This window comes from Astatotilapia calliptera, chromosome 3 (genome assembly GCF_964374335.1).
Source record: "Astatotilapia calliptera chromosome 3, fAstCal68.1, whole genome shotgun sequence".
NCBI classification, from domain to species: Eukaryota; Metazoa; Chordata; class Actinopteri; order Cichliformes; family Cichlidae; genus Astatotilapia; species Astatotilapia calliptera.
Genome location: NC_137424.1, coordinates 35,033,947 through 35,049,938, shown reverse-complemented (window position 1 = coordinate 35,049,938; position 15,992 = coordinate 35,033,947). Strand labels below are relative to the sequence as shown.

Sequence of the window (15,992 nt, the reverse complement as noted above, 5' to 3'; positions counted from 1 at the left end):
CACTAACAGGCTTCCAACTGGGGGATAGTAACAAACCAAAAAATCTGCACTGTCGATAGCAGGTTAATCTCAAATGCAGATATTGCAACTGCAGTGTAGCATTCAAAGCGTGATCTCACGTTGTGCAGCTGGATGCATTTCTGTTTTTTCTTTTTTAAACATACTGCTGCACTCCACTTTGGTTTTGTGTCTTACCTGGTGCTGGTATTTATGTACCATTTGATCAGATAGTGAGTTTCCACTTGATGCATTACACAGAGATCTTGCTGGCGCTGGCAGCTATTTACCTTGCCTCAGGATAAAGAGCACTGTACCGTCATTCAAAAAGGCAAATGGATCTGGCAAGTAGTCAGTGCTGCTTTGTGCGGGTAAGGAAGCAAAGTTATAGATCGGTATCGCGCTTTAGATCCGACACCGCACCGCCTTTTGCATAATAACGTCTGGCTGTGCAGTCAAATGAACTCTGTTATTCTATACTTTGTATGAACTGACCTTCTGTTGCACTCACAAACAGTTTCCTGAATCTTTGTTCTGACTTGGCTCTCTTTTGTCATGCTGAGATTTCCACTGAGTCTTAAGGGAGGGGAAAATGCCGGTGCTGTGGCTTGTCTGGTGGAAGGGGCCCGGATGGTTTGATGTGGGAAATGACAACCCAAGTCTCGCCCACACTCGGGGAGGGCCGTTGCTGCATCGTGCCATGTCAGCTGTTTCTGTGGGGTTCAGTTTAGCATCGGCTGGTAAGATGCTGTGCTATGCCAAAGTGGTTGTGGACGTGGAATTGGAAGAATTTCTCACAGGTTGCTGGGATTCTTTACCACCAGTCTGCTGCGTCTTTATGGTTTTAATGGATTTTTTTGCTTTTATAAATGGCTGATCGTTGGCCTCCATCCCAGTCCAGCTCAGACTGTGCCAGCTTTATATTTTTTTGTCCAACAGAGGTAGTAGGTAATGGCTTATGCTGCATGATTTTCTGCATCAGCTAAAATTAAGCCATTTTCTCATGTGCACTGAGTGAAAGTGGCCTTTTCCTCAGAGCATCGTGTGTGCTGCCTCCTGCTTGCTCTGTCCTCCCCTCACCTAACACACACAAAGTACTCCCAGTAGCATGTGAATACATGTGAGAAAGAAAATTGTTTGAAATTGTTCAGTTTGTGTTTGAAAATGACTTTAGTTTATGTTTTTTTTATCGTTCAGTTGGTGTCTCTAAGTGGCACAAGTTGGATATCAAATGACTGCATTGTGTGAGCAGCCTCAGCAGTTTTCTGATTTGCAGAAATCGCTCTGAAAGAAGACCGAACGTGATCGCCGTTACGTCTGTTTGCAGGTTTAGCACACACCTTTCACAAAGCTGCCGGGGCCAAAAGGAAATTGATGCGCACCAATTGTAGCGACCTGAGCTGCCGGATCAGTCCAGACTAACAGTCGCACTCCATGTCCTTCATTAAACGGAGTCAGGGGTTGGTGAGCTCTGCAACAGTCTGTCTCTCTTTCTCCAATTAAGCTGATCTGTCCAACAGCGTATGACTGCGCACCTCCCGCTGTCTCATTCCTCCAAAAGACTGCCTTAGCGGTGAACTACACCAACCTCACAATTTCCAGCTGCCTATCTTCCCACTGCTTCTCAGCAGTTTATGCTGCACTGCACCCCGTGGTGCCGATTTTCTCAAAATTCACACCTGCATGTCTGCTATGCGGTGTGTAGTTATATCATGATTGCTGCATGCACGAAGGTGGCTGCGGGGGTCGACGATCTAAAGCTGGATGACTTTAAAACCCGAGGTACATGAAATCATACCGTGTGTGAACCTGACTGTAGTTTTAAATTTATTTTATACACACTTCAGTCATTTAGAGGTCTATTAGGCTTACAATGAAATGCCTGATGAACGGCTAGCTTGGAAACTATAATACTAATCTGAGACAAATTACCATGGAAAGTGAAGTCGGACTCCAGATTTCTTTTTGCGTTTTATATTTTTTAAATTAAAAATAAAACCTGACTCTCTCTCGCTCTCTCATCCTTTCTTTCTCATGCCAGATTTGAGGCTGCAGTGCAATTTCCCTGTTACATAACAGAAGAGAACAGAGAAATGTTAAAATTAATGAAGGCAAAAGTGAACGGCTAATGGAGACCATTTCTGACTCATACTTGGGTTTCAGGCACATCGCCGCAGGTCAGTTTATGCTCTCACGGCTATAAAGCATTGTAAGAAAAGAAGAATAGATGCACTAGATTATTTGCAACAATCAACAGCTGCTGTCTGGGGAAAGCCCCGATACCGCTGATGAAGGCTGGGTTTGGGAGGAAAAGGATCAGAGAGATTTTTGCCGTGTGGTTCTTTTAGACTTGGAATAGCCAATTACTTCAAATAATGATTATATAATGCAATATCTGACACCATTATTTATTCTTGTTTCTTTTTCATGAAAGAACAATAAATGTTAGATTTTTTTTTTTAATGTATTTCTTTATGGAGTTGTTTTTTATTTATTTATTTTTTAGACAATTTAAAATTTTTTTTAATACGTTGCTGTGCAAAAGCCTCGAGACCCTCCTCATTTCTGTGTTTAGGTTCCAAGGAGCCAGACTTAATGCTTTTACACACCGGATGCGTTACAAATATTTTTTGTCACCTGTTCATAATGTAATTGTTTTTATTTTACAATTTTTTTCAAATTAATTTTTAAATCAGCTCGATATTTCCAAATAAATAGATCTGACCAATCAGACCGTTGCATTTGGCAAAAAGTGTGCTCATACTAAAAAATGCACACCGCTACTGGATATATAAAGATTTGGAAATAGTAAAATAAAACTGTTTTACTTCACACACAAGTGGGATTTCAAATCGTATCGTTTGTTCCAGTTTCTTTAGCTGAATCTACGAAAAATGTCACAGATAACAATTTGGTTGCCGTAAAATGTTGGGAATCCCAAAAACCTGGGATGTCTCATTTCATGTTTTTGAAAAAACTTGAGGATACTGGACAAGTGGAGGGCAAAAGAAGAAGTGCTGGGCTGTTTTTAAGATGAAAAATGTGCATCAGATGAACAGTGTCTGAAAATCATGTCCTAAAGAAATGGGAATAACACATTCTTCTTAAGAGTGTGGAACTGATCATTGCAACGTGCCATGTAGTGTTTTGGCAGATGTGGGTGTTACTCTTGTTAATAAGGGAGCTGTTAGAAATTCCACAAGGGGAAAGTTCACAGTGTTTCCATTGTCATGACTGTAGGAAATGGAAGGGTGATGTGTTAAGAGGCTGCTAGCATGCCAGCACCTGCAGCTTTCACACAGCGTATTTTTATTCCAGAATAATGTCTTTGGTGTTTGGATTTTAGAGTGCGTCATGTTCTGTCACTTCGGCGGGAAGTGGGATCACTCACGACATTCACAGTGGCTACACTGTTTGGGGACTATCAGTCTCAAAAATGTCTGTAAATCAACTCACCGGTTGCCATTGTTACTGCATCAGTTACTGGTTATTTTGGGGTGGGGGTCGGGGGTTCTACTTCTTTCACTGACAGGCTTACTATTAATTATTATCTACAGGAACCAAATAACTATTGCAGCTGGTAGGTACAAGGTTTTCCCATGTAGTTTCCTCATAAGCTCAATATGTTTACCGTCAGGTATGTTGTTACACAGATTTCGTACGTCACTCTGCGCATGAATGATTTATGGCTTTGTCCTGCCGCTAACTGTCATTCCTCATAATCAGAGTGTTTTTCTTTTTTCCTGCACAAATGAAAAAAGAAAAATGGCTCTGTTTCCTCTTATGCAGTTCAAATTCAACAGCAGCGCAGTTGTGGCAAACAGCCTGGGGAGTTTACCTGCATTGCCTAATTGGCTAACAGCGTGGGATTAGGGAAATAATTTAAGCACCTTACTTTCTACTCCCATTTGACAGATGGATTACGTTTAGCCAATTAAAGCACCTAATCCTTATAGTCTGCGGTTCATTCCCCAAAAGTATCCCTCCAACATGAAAGCCAGCTTTGGTCATTCTTTTGTCTTTTTCTGGCTTTAATTTACAGAGTTTGCATAAGAAGTTGTCACATTGGCAGCTATAAGTAAAAGGTTTTTCTGTATTTACCTGAAATCTAAGTTGAAAACGTGTACCTGTGTATGAAATTTGATATCCGAAAGAATTTCGGGGTGTGATGTTTAAATTTTGTAGCACTTTTCAAATAAAAAAACTCTTTTTCGTGCTGCTTCTCAATCATTATCTGAGAGCTAATCATGTCGCAGATTCGTGGCCTAGCTGTCATTTTTAAAAGCTTGCTGCTCAGTTGAAAAATGCCCTCTATCAAGTTCAGAACACTTCACATGAATGTAAACACTCAATTTGTTCAACAACTCAAGGGGCTGTGCTTTCTGCACCATGGAGTCAAAAAGCAGTAAGGCTAGAGTTGCGTAGCAGGTGCTCACACCTGGGGCTCTGGTAAATCACTCTCAGATGGGGGAATCTCTAAATGCCCCTGACACCTGAGCAAAGACATCGTATTGTATTATTCAAGATTTATTTCAAGCATCGTAACTATTTATTTGGCTTAAAGTGACTTTGTGGTATCCACCTCCTTCAGACATTTTGGTTTTACGTGTTTGAATTTACAAAGGAAACTGAATGAGTTGCATTAAAATGTTTGATGTTGGAAAACTTGTGTTATGTCACGCAGATTCTCAAAATAGCATTTATGGGGAAAATAATTGCCAGGTAGGTAGAACAAAGCTTATTTCCGTGTAGCTTGCCAGCATCATAATTATAACTTTCAGATATCAGAAACAGCTTTCAGCTTCACTTCTTTTCTCTTTTTTGGGGGGCTTTTATAGCTCGTGTTTCTAAAAGCAAGTTGGGACGCCTTTAAAAAAGTGAATAAAAATGGAACGCATTGAAATGAGTACAAAGACAGCACATCGAATGTTGTCCTATCATTGCAGGATCCTTTTTTATAAGGAAGGACGTGGACGTGTTTACGGCCGCGGTGCATGACCTCATCCTATAGCAGCCCTCTTAAGTGTTAACTCAAAATAAACAAAACGTTTCCCAATCCTTCGTGTCGGATTTAATCTGCAATAGGTCCGACCTCCTTTGCGGTATTTTCCTGCCATCATACTTTCCAATGCTGGCAGGTCTGTACTGCAAACATGCCAGTTTAGATGGAGCCATGCTGGCATTAAACATGCTGGATGTGCTTTGGTGTTGTCTTGCTGAAATAGGGAAGACCTTCCTTTGTCTGCATATGTTGCTGAAAACCTGTATTTATTGTTAAACGTCGATGATGCCATCACAGATGTGCAAGATATCCATGCTTTGTGAACGAATATGCCCTCATGCCGTCACAAATGCTGGCTTTTGAATTGTGACGATGAACTGTCCATGATTTTTGAAAACAATTTAAAATTCTGATTAATCATACCCCAAAACAGTTTGGCTGTTTACTAGTTAAGAGTTAAAGCTTACTAGTAGTAAACCTTGAAGCTCTGAGCTGAGCCTCCTCCTGTTTCAGGCTAGCTTATAGACCGAAATGACTGGATTTGCATCAGTAGCTGGTGAGGGTTGTCTCGTTCCTTGCAGCTACTCTCAGAAAACCCCAGAAACTATTCCAATGGTCGTCAAACCATGTCTTTATTGATCTATACCCAGGTGTCAAAAGTTGTCAATTAGGGGTCCAGGAGAGATCGTCAGATGTTATGAGACGAAAGAGTTAAATGCATGTGTAGTTTTAACATGTATATGTGGATGCGACAAGACCAAACCATATCTAAACATTTAAACCTTCTCTGAATCTTTTCAATTAGAAACAATACTCTTACATTCGCCCTCTCACAGGGTTGTGCCCCTCTGAATTTACTACTATTTTTAAAGTGGCGTTGTGAGTTATCAGAAATTGTACATCCTGTCTCTTTCACCCTGCTGATTTTACATTTTTACACACATAGCATTGCTGAAAATACCCAGGATGCAACTGTGCAAGTCCAGTAAATTTGTAATTTCCACATAGACCCATTAGAAACTGGAGCTGAGATCCCAAATGTCATCTGTTGCTAAAGCTCACTGTGACACAGATAAAGTGCTGGCCTGATTACCGCTGATGTCACCTTCAGGAAGGATGGATGCTGGAATACACGTACACACCACACATGTATACAACAAACACAGACACTAGCTCAGCAGTATTTTCTTCTGGTTTTGTGGATTAGTCACCTGTAAGCTGTATGTGAAGTCTGACTAAGAGCATGATGTATGTTTTAAACTCTTAGAAGCAGTTCGATTGAGCAAAAGGAAAAAAGCGGGGAGGAAAAAAACTGTAATTTTGTACATTTATTGTAAGTAATATGTTTAGCTTTCATTTAATAAAAGCATTAGGCTACTAACATCGCAATAATATGAAGTCCAGTTTGAAGAGCGTTTTTAATAAAAGAAGACTAGACCTAGACTGCAAATCCCTGTTTTGATTTAAAATGCATGCAAATAGCATTGCAGCTTGCGAGTGCATCAGTAGGATTCCAAATTACTGGGGAACATTGAATTACTCTGAAAAGCTATCCCTCATAAGCCACTAATTATGGAAATTGACAGTTACAGAGATTTGTTGAGGATTTGGATATTGTCTGATTTCCACAGTGGCTGCAAGACTCTGAGGAATAAACCCAATTTTACTCTTTAAAAATAAATAAATAACTGTTGCTGAGAAATAAGTAAATGCTTGTCAGGCTGAAGATGATATCTCTGTTGTTTCAATCGAACACAATAAAAGAGAGCACACTGAAGTATGGAGTTGGTTACACGTCACACATCCGCATACACTGGTGTTTCTGTCCTCGCAGCACAAGCTTTTAATGTTAATAAAATAAAGATGTGTTGGTTCTCTGCCTCGTTTTTAATATACAGTCTCTTTTCTCGTGAATATTGCCAAGTAAACTAGAAAATGTGTGTGTCTGTAATAAATATTGAAAATTGAATGACTCACAGATCATAGCAGCAATCAGGTAAATTGTCTCAGAGGGTGGCCTGGAAGCATGGGAGTGAGCGCAAACTCCCTCTCCTGCAGGGAGTCGATCCCCTGGTACAAAGTACCTTCTAATCAAACAGCTTAAATGCAGTTTTCTCAGTGATGTGGAAATAACTGTGTATTGCTGTAAGCCTTTTGTCAATGAAAAGTGTATTAAAGCACTGTAAACGTGGTATGAAAGTACATCAGTTCTAATGATTTTCTTCTTCTACTTTTTTTTTAAACCCTTGCAGCTGTCCCCTTCCCCCCCAGTCACCGACTGACAGCTAAAGAGGTGTTTGACAGCGATGGGAAGCCCAAAGTGGACGTGCTGAAAGCTCACCTAACCAAGGAGGGCCGTGTGGATGAGGCGGTGGCGCTCAGGCTCATAGGAGAGGGCGCCGCAATCTTGCGTTCAGAGAAGAACCTGCTGGACATTGAGGCTCCTGTGACAGGTCAGGGTTCAAATACTGCATGTGTTACTGCAAACCAGTAATCGACCAATAAAAAGTGAATAATTTTGTTTCACTCCAGAAATAGTAGTCAGAGTAATTATTCAGTAGTCAGCTGATGCATCTAAGATTGTATGCAGTCACCCGCAACTAGCCAGTGCTGCAGCCCTACGACTTTACCAAACTGGACACCAGGGTGTATGTCACTCATTTGTTCTCTACTGCTGCAAAAGTGACAGGAAGTTGTAACCAAGCACAGTGAAAAGTAAGACATGACTGTCACGTAAATAATGCAAAACGACATTGTGCATGTGAAAGTTAACCTGTGGGCAAGGTAGGTTGTGCCAGCACTGAAATGGGTGTGTGCTATGTTGTGTGCAACACATTTCAACATCTTTTGAAACAGCAGATTTACTGAAGAAGGCTCACCAGTTTGTCTTTTGGGTTATAATTTTTAGACAATAATGGAAGATTTGTTGAGCTATTTATTTTTGTCTGCAAAACTTTCAGGATTTATATTCATAGTCTAATGCAAAGATGTCACTGTGCACTTATAGAAATTTAAAAGGGAATCATTGATTAATTGATGATCAGAAATGACGAAACGCAACTGCTTGTCTAGACTCACAAACTACAGCCTTTCCAAGAGGGAACACTTGGGTGGACACCACTCATATACTCTTTATTCCACAAAATCCTGCATATCATGACCTACATTCATTTTTCTTTTTACTTTTTCTCTTGTCTTTTTTAGGCTCCATATATCTAAAATGCAAACCTTAGAACCGGCCCACAACTATAAGAAGAAACAGACTCATTCATCATCATTTACCTTAACAAACAACAGATGATGATTCACTTACAGACACTTCCCAGCATGTTTCGCACTGTGTATTCCAAGTATTCCACCTTCCCAAACAAACGGCAGCTCACAGTAACCTACAATAACTGTTTGTTTTATTTATTTGCAGGTATAAACAATATACAGATACAAGATTTTAAAATCAAACCGACACAATGGAAGAGAGAGCTGAATGTTTACAGCAGTATAAAACTTAATTTTCCTAATTAACTGAGTCACTGTTTTACCAAGCCACACGCGGGCCATGCCGATAACTAGAGCAGTGTATTTTTAAGAAACACTGCTTCAGTTCATCCAATTTGGCAAAGCTAACGAGCAGTGTTGCATTCAGTTACTAGGCTGAGTCTCAAAGCAATGCAGAGGGACGTTATTGAAAACATCTGCTAACTTTGGAGAGAGGTAGTATGACACATCGATCGTTGTTGTTTTAAAATCGCTTATTAGTCATTGTAGTTTTGAAAAAATGTCATTTTCATTTCATTTGCTTGGTTTAGCTAACAGCTTTTACATTCAAAGCTGCTAGTAACTGAAGCTTAGCTCATTCACCCCCGTCACACGCTGCTGCGGGAGGTTCGCTGATGCATATGCACAAATGCCCTGTTCCTCCATTAGACTTTCTGATGAGGCTTCTTTGATGTTGTCGTAATCAGAGGCAGAGACACACTCATAGGATCTATGGCAACCAAACATTTCCTAATGTGAGATCATTCCCACAATATCATCCAGAGAGGCCTGTGTTCATATTTAGCAGGCATGGCACTTACTTAAATTCATAAATGCAAATACCCCCTTTTTTTTTAAAAGCTGTTCATTGTTTTGTCTTAATGGATGTAGACCGTTATGATAACCCTTGCTGTTCGAGAGAGTTGAGGTAAACAAAAAGATGCAAACAGACTGCATGTTTTCCACGTCTGTCTTTGTGTTTGCAGGCACCTGAGAGCTGTAAGGTTAACAGATGTGTTGTTGAACACAGCTAGATTCCTCCAGTTTGAGCTAAAACTAACTAAGTGCATATTCAGCTGTTTGTGAAAATTAAACACAAGTTCATTCTCTGGGCGTCTAAATAGGGGTTAGAGGGTTAGGGGTTAACCCTAACCCATTTTAAATCTGACGCTCTAGGTGTTTAAAAACAAAAAACACAAAATGTGGTGCTGGGACAAATTGGATAACTAGCATGGATAAACCTTATTCGATTTTCTGGCTTAATCTGATCGCAGGGTGGATTCCTGTGTGTAAACATGCTCCAGTGGTGACCTTCCCCGGTCAAGTCGCCTTTTTAAAATCTGGTGCAAGTTAACATGTTTTGGTTTCAGATTTTACAGCACTTCAAATAAGGGATTTGCCAGGAAAGCCTCCTCTCTTTGTTGTGTTACATGGAAACAGTGGACAGCTTCTCCTCCGTGTGCAAGCCACAGATCCCGAGGAGCGGTGCGCGTTCGGTGCACTTGTGTACACGAGTGCAGCGATGAACCGGTTCTTTCCCTCCCACTCAACACCCCTGCCTCAACCCCTCTCCCACTCAGTAGGCTTGGACAAGGATTTCTCTGTTGCGCGTGCTCATGCGCCTGCTGTGTTTCCCTCTCCGTGCGCACTCCTGTTTGCTATAAGCATTTCTTTGTTTTTGCTCCCATTCCCTCTCTGCCTGCCATGTTTTGACTGTCTGTGTCACGGTCAGGAGCTGTTTCTCTCTGCCTCTCTCCGCGTTAGCAGGCCTCCCAATTCCAACATGACACATGGTCAGTGAATTAGTATGTAAATATTTATCATGGATGCAAAGCACCACGACATGTCAGCTACCTCTCTCTCTCATAGTTACTTCCTTGTTGGGCCAGATGGCAGGTGGGGTATTTCATGAAAGGGAGGGGTGTGTGTGTGTGATGAACGGTGCTGGCTTAGTGTACTGAGTACAAGCTGCTCTCATGGCCTTCACACAAGTCACCCATCAATAGAGCTCCTACAGCCACATCACCAGGCAACAGCCAGCTTTTAAACTATTCATACACATTTGCAGTGTGTGAGCTCCACTTTGCGCAGGGGCTCTGTCATGGTTTCCTTGAACAAATGATCTTTTAATTCTTTTTGTTGTGTGTTGATGTAACACTACATAGCTGAGTATAAAATGCTCTAAGTTTCCCTGCATCTTCCTTTAGCTGTTCGTGTTTGATAAGATTAGAAATAAATTCGAGAAATCTGCAAAGCATAGTTGGTCAGGAAATATTAAGACCTTGGTTGTGGAATTTCCTGTATAGAGCTTAAAAAGCCTCCTCCTAGACCCTGGTGAGAGTGGCAGTTTTATGCGCATAATGTGAAGTGTTTGCTCTGTGCAGCATTACAAGGTTGTTGAATATTTCCAATAGGTTCTTATGCAACAGTCTTATAATGAGAAATGCACTTGTATGGACATTAGAGCAAGGTGGATAGCATGTATGGTATTTGTACGTATGGGCCCTGCTTTATTTTGTAAAATGTGACAGCCAATGTAAACACGAAAAACAATTAGAAGATATTTTCTTTGTAGATTAGCAATCCTACAAGTTTACTGCAAGCCATGCAGTGCAGTGTTTCCCAGAGAGCTGCATAGTATTTATGGCAGTAGTAGGTATTGGGTGCACTCCAATGCTTTTAAATTGAAAAGAGAATTTATTGTGTAGTCAGTGTAGGCAAGACAGAGAATACATGTGTGTGAATGACAGGAAGGCAGGTGGGAAGGTGAAGTTGGAGGAGTTTAAATATGTGTCAGCTATCCAAAGTAACGAACAGTGCACGAGAGAGGTGAAGAGAGTACAAGGGGTGGAGCGGGTGGAGATGAGTGTCGGGGTAGTGAGACCTGCTATGATGTATGGTTAGGAGATTGTGGCACTGACAAAAAGACGGGAGGCCGAGCAGAGATGAAGCTGCTCATATGTTTATTGCAAATGAGCAACAGAGGGGCAGCTTAGGTTCAGTGGTCTGGAGACAGAGTTAAAGAAGTATGGCTGAGGTTTCAATATGTACTGATATACATATACTGGGCTTTGGTAAGATTCCACCCTCTAAATGGAGGAGGAAAGCAGAAGTTCCTCATCCAGTGAATGCTTGAACTGCAGCTGGTCACAATAGTCCCTGCTTTGCTGTGCAGCTTTGGATCTCGGCATAAAACAGGGATTACTCTGGCCGACTCCAGTTTAGGATAGTGCAGTTGGCATCTGTCTGATCCTGGGAGACCTGAGACAGCTTAATGACATTAAGGACTGCTTCAGTAGCAGCTTAAACAGCCCGCCAGTAGGAAACGCAGTAAAGAAAAGAACTAGTTAATTAGCAGTGACTGAACCTCCACTAATTCATCCACTAAAGACGTAAATTACAAAGCCAGTGGTATACATCACCTGCCCATGTAGAATATATGTGTGGGAAACCATGCTGTGCATTTCATTGTAAGATCTACTCAATCATAGGCTGGAATTCCTCGATGTCCTCCTCAGCTCAATCCTGATAGCCGCTTGAAGAAACATTGTATAAACAAGGGTCCTTCTGACACGGGTCAGCTGTAATTTATTTTTGAATGTGTTTTGATTAGGACATTTATTTCCATCGTGGTGAGACCATTACAAAGGTCACCCCAAAGCCTGCTCTGTCATCCAGTGGGGATGACTGTTTTGGAGCCACAGTTTTGTCTGATCTTTTGGTCGGGGCTAATCCGATCATGGAAAGGTGTTTTGTTTTTTCCCCTATGTGAAGTAAATTAATATTGACATTTTCAGGGTTTGGTTTTTTTCTTTCTTTGATTTCTGAGGTCATCATTGATAATATTTGTCAATACTGTCAAGAAAAAATCCATTATTAGCAAATCTCCATGGATATGGATGTGAAGGGTTATGTTTTTTAATAGTTGGGAACTATTTGTATTATATCCAGACAAAATGAATCTAAATCTGACTGAAATATATATAATATGTTCAATATTTAGTTTTGCTGCTTTACTTTAATGGCAGCTTTCACAATATTGCATTCAAATTGATGTTTAGAACAGATTGCGTTTTTCATAAATGCGGGCTAAAACCGGGGGTATTGTTATCATCCAATCTCAATCAAAACACGATCTGACACAGTCTGTATCACAGTGGATTTCACTCGCTCAATGAGCGCGCCCTTTGGAGTGGCTTGTGTAGGTTCTGAAGCCAGGTTGTGTAATGCCCGCCACCCACTCAATAACTGCTGCCCGCTGATATGCTGCTACTCAGGGAGATCACTTTAGCACACAAGCAGTAGATGGCCAGAACGAATTGTTTCTCACTCCAGATAATGTACTCCCACCTGCTCTTCTTATGTGGGCTGTGGTTCTCACCTCTTTTTTGTGTGTTGTATGACAAGAGGGAGGGAGGCAAAGCACGTCTGTAGGTGTACTGGAACAGAGTGATGGGTGGATTGTGTGTTTGCTGCGATAAAGCAGAGCACTGAGCTGGAGGAGTGAGCTGCTGTAGTGTTACCGTTTGATTTGCTCTGACCAGTGGCGTCCGGGGTTGCACACATGAGACAGCCGCAGTTCACAGTGACCGTCACATCGGGTCTTTTTGGCCACCGATTGAACTCTTAACATCACCGCATCGCCCCGCTGTTTTCTTCAGCAGCAAGCGATAGCTTTCCAAAAGGTCAGCTGGAGTCCTCCCACACACGGTGTGTTTTCCATTAGCTTCAGGTGAAATCGCTGTCTCTGGCTCCCTAAATGGACTTCTAAAAACATATTGTATATTAATTTTCCTGTGAAAACTGGGAACGCTTAATTTTGATAGTAATTACACTCGTGGTGGTCATCCATTCAGGCAATATCGTATTCTCAGGAGCACAGTTTATTGTGAATATTAGAACGTTTAGTCTACTGATGAGATGGTTACTTATGTTGTGCCATCAGCCTGTGTGGTTTTATACAATAGCTGCATTGGATTGCTGCCTCTGGTGATGCTCGTAGAGGTCCTCTATCAGGTCAGGAGCAGCTTAGGTTAGCCTTTTTATTTTCTTGAGAGATATTGACTGCCATTGTTTGGAGGATTTACTGTCTTGGGGGTGTTTCTATAGTGATAACCAGCCTATGAAGCTATGAATCACTAGGATTTCAGAGTTGTGTTGACCTTTTTCGAAATATATTAATTTCTTGTTGTGTAAAAATTCCATTAACACCTAATGCATATGCTGCAGTTTGAATATTTCAAGTCAAGAGTTAAGTCTGCATAAAACTGTCGAAGAATTCAGTAGTCATGTAGGTTTTAAAAGGTCAACATTTTTTATTTTCCGTCATTTTTTTTTTTTCAATTTTACATAATGAGTTCATGCTTGTGACTTGGCTTTGCATATACACAAACCTGATATTCAGTTTAATTTTTAATACAGTGTCAAATCACAACAACAGTCACCTCAAGATGCTTTCTATTGTAAGGTCGATCCTACAATAACACATACAGAGAAAAACCCAACAATCATATGACCCCCTATGAGCAAGCACTTTGGCAACAGTGGGAAGGAAAAACTCCCTTTTAACAGGAAGAAACCTCCAGCAGAACCAGGCTCAGGGCGGGCCGGCCTGATATGACCATCCATAATCAGATATCCCAACTGCAGTTTGTAAAGCTTCTGTTTACAATTGAGAAGGCAGTCAAAAGAAATTTGGTGAGCTGAGGGGCTGCACCAACAAGAATGTTGTTCATGCAAAGCTACTCTAGTAGAGCCTAAGAATAAAAGTGAGGCGATGGAAATGAGAATTATAAGTTTCATTTAATTATCTTATTTTGGGGCATAAGACAAATATGTGTAGCTCTAATGAAAACAACTAAGGAATCAACATGTGGGCATTTTAAAACATCAAAGAAAACAATTTGAAATGTAATTTTAGTCAAATCAATAAACTTTTAACAATGATTTAACAATGATACATCGTTGTCAGGATGAATCAATACATTCTCTGTTGGTGAGGAAAAAAATTAAACCTTTCTAACGATGATGGTGTGATTAGAAGTGCTGCATCATGATCATCTATCATATCTGATAGACAAAATATAATTTATGTATCCCAAAGTTTGGAATTTCTGAAAAGTTGGGATCAGGTGGGAACTTGGTGGCATTAAAGCACCAACAGACTGCAATGAAGTATTTTTCTCTGAGTACATACAATTTAAAAAAATTGGTGTCAATAAATAAGTTTTGTGCAACTAATATTTAATAAAGCTCCTTTTGAGTGTTTTTGTTTCAATAAATCACTTTCACAGGAACTTTACAACAATTGAAAACAGACCAGCGCTCCTTTGAAGTATACTTAGCTTGATTGCAAGAGAGAGTGAGGACGTCCTTAGAAATGGGACTACAACTACAAGGCTCCTTTTAAGTTGGTCCCCGCTGTGGATTTAAACAGTTACTCTGTGTGGGTTTAATAAAAGACAAATGGTAAAGTAGAGGTTTACGATACAGTCACGCAGAGCTGATTCTCAGAGCTGTCTCACGAGGCTCGTAACCTGAGATAATTGCTCTCCAACGCTGTCCTCCAGCTTCCACTAATTGGGTATCTCTGTGAAAGAGTTTTTCACTGGCTCTTATTGTGTTTCTTGCTCCTAGATACAGTTCATAAAGCAACGGCCTCGCAAAAAGAAAGTCTGTGTCCTTTTCAAATTAGATTTAAATCTATTCACCCTGTGGTTAATTACTCAATTAGCCGATTACTTGAAGAATAGATGAATTGAGGTGCGCTGGCTACGAATGCCATGCTTATCATCACAGTTACTGTGATGGTGTTCAGTGGATACTGGTAATTGGTATCTTTGGTGTTATTTGTGTGTTGCATTTTGCAGGTGAATAAACTTTTGTAATATGTTCACTGAACTGGAAAGGCTTTAAGTTTATTAAAAAAAAAAAAAAAGAGGAAAAACTTATTAATTATTGTTTTGAACACTAGGTGTGAATTTAATTAAAAAACTTATCTGACTGTATTTGTTGAAATCTGAGGCCCTAATAACACATTTGTCCACGAACATCTCCACCAATATATATGGAACTATTTAATAGGTGTGACGTCACGCTAAACACCGTTTAAAAAGAAGATTTCAACCCCTTGAAACGAGCTGAGGAGACTGTGACTGTTTCTTGTATCAGGCTGTAAACTTGTTTATTTTTGTTGGTCATTTTAACATGGGAGTCTGCAAAGATTAAATCGCCTTTCAACCATAGACTGTATAAAACACTGGCGTAGCTCCCAGATTGGAACAATTAAGCCAATGTTGAATTGCCTTAAACCAGCAGTCTGTGTAAAGACCGAGTACTGTGATTGCAAAAAGACATCTAATCCTCTAGAAGTCTGTGGGAAAGCATATTTTTGCATCGACCTCACTTTCTGACCAAACTGTTTCCTAAGTCGTTTCACATAGAAAGAAACAAGTACTCTGCCTCAAGTGGCCGCTAGGAGAACTGCAGTTTTTGCCACTTGGCATAATGGAGCTTCACATTTTAAATGTGTTTTAATCACATTTTTGTTTCTGTGCAGAAATGATCCAAAAGTTAACCAACTCTTGAATCGATCTTTATGGTATCTACAAAATTGAGCAGAGGCTTTTCAATCACATTATCTGACATCCCTCAATGTTGTCTAAGCAGCTAATCTCCTGTTGCTTCTGTTCATCCTGTATCCTCGGGGAGTGAAAAGAGTATTGGATCACAGTGATAA

At 40.5% G+C, this 15,992-nt stretch overlaps 1 protein-coding gene across 4 annotated transcripts in view; it reads left to right on the top strand.

Annotated features, from left to right (window-relative positions):
* The window catches only part of LOC113018612 (protein phosphatase 3 catalytic subunit alpha), a 67,038-nt gene that overhangs the window by 19,200 nt on the left and 31,846 nt on the right, over positions 1-15,992 (top strand). For all 4 annotated transcript variants that reach the window (XM_026161790.2, XM_026161788.2, XM_026161789.2 and 1 more), the window contains exon 2: positions 7,252-7,452. In XM_026161790.2, coding sequence (XP_026017575.1) covers positions 7,252-7,452 — 201 coding nt within the window. The remainder of the gene's footprint in view (positions 1-7,251; positions 7,453-15,992) is intronic.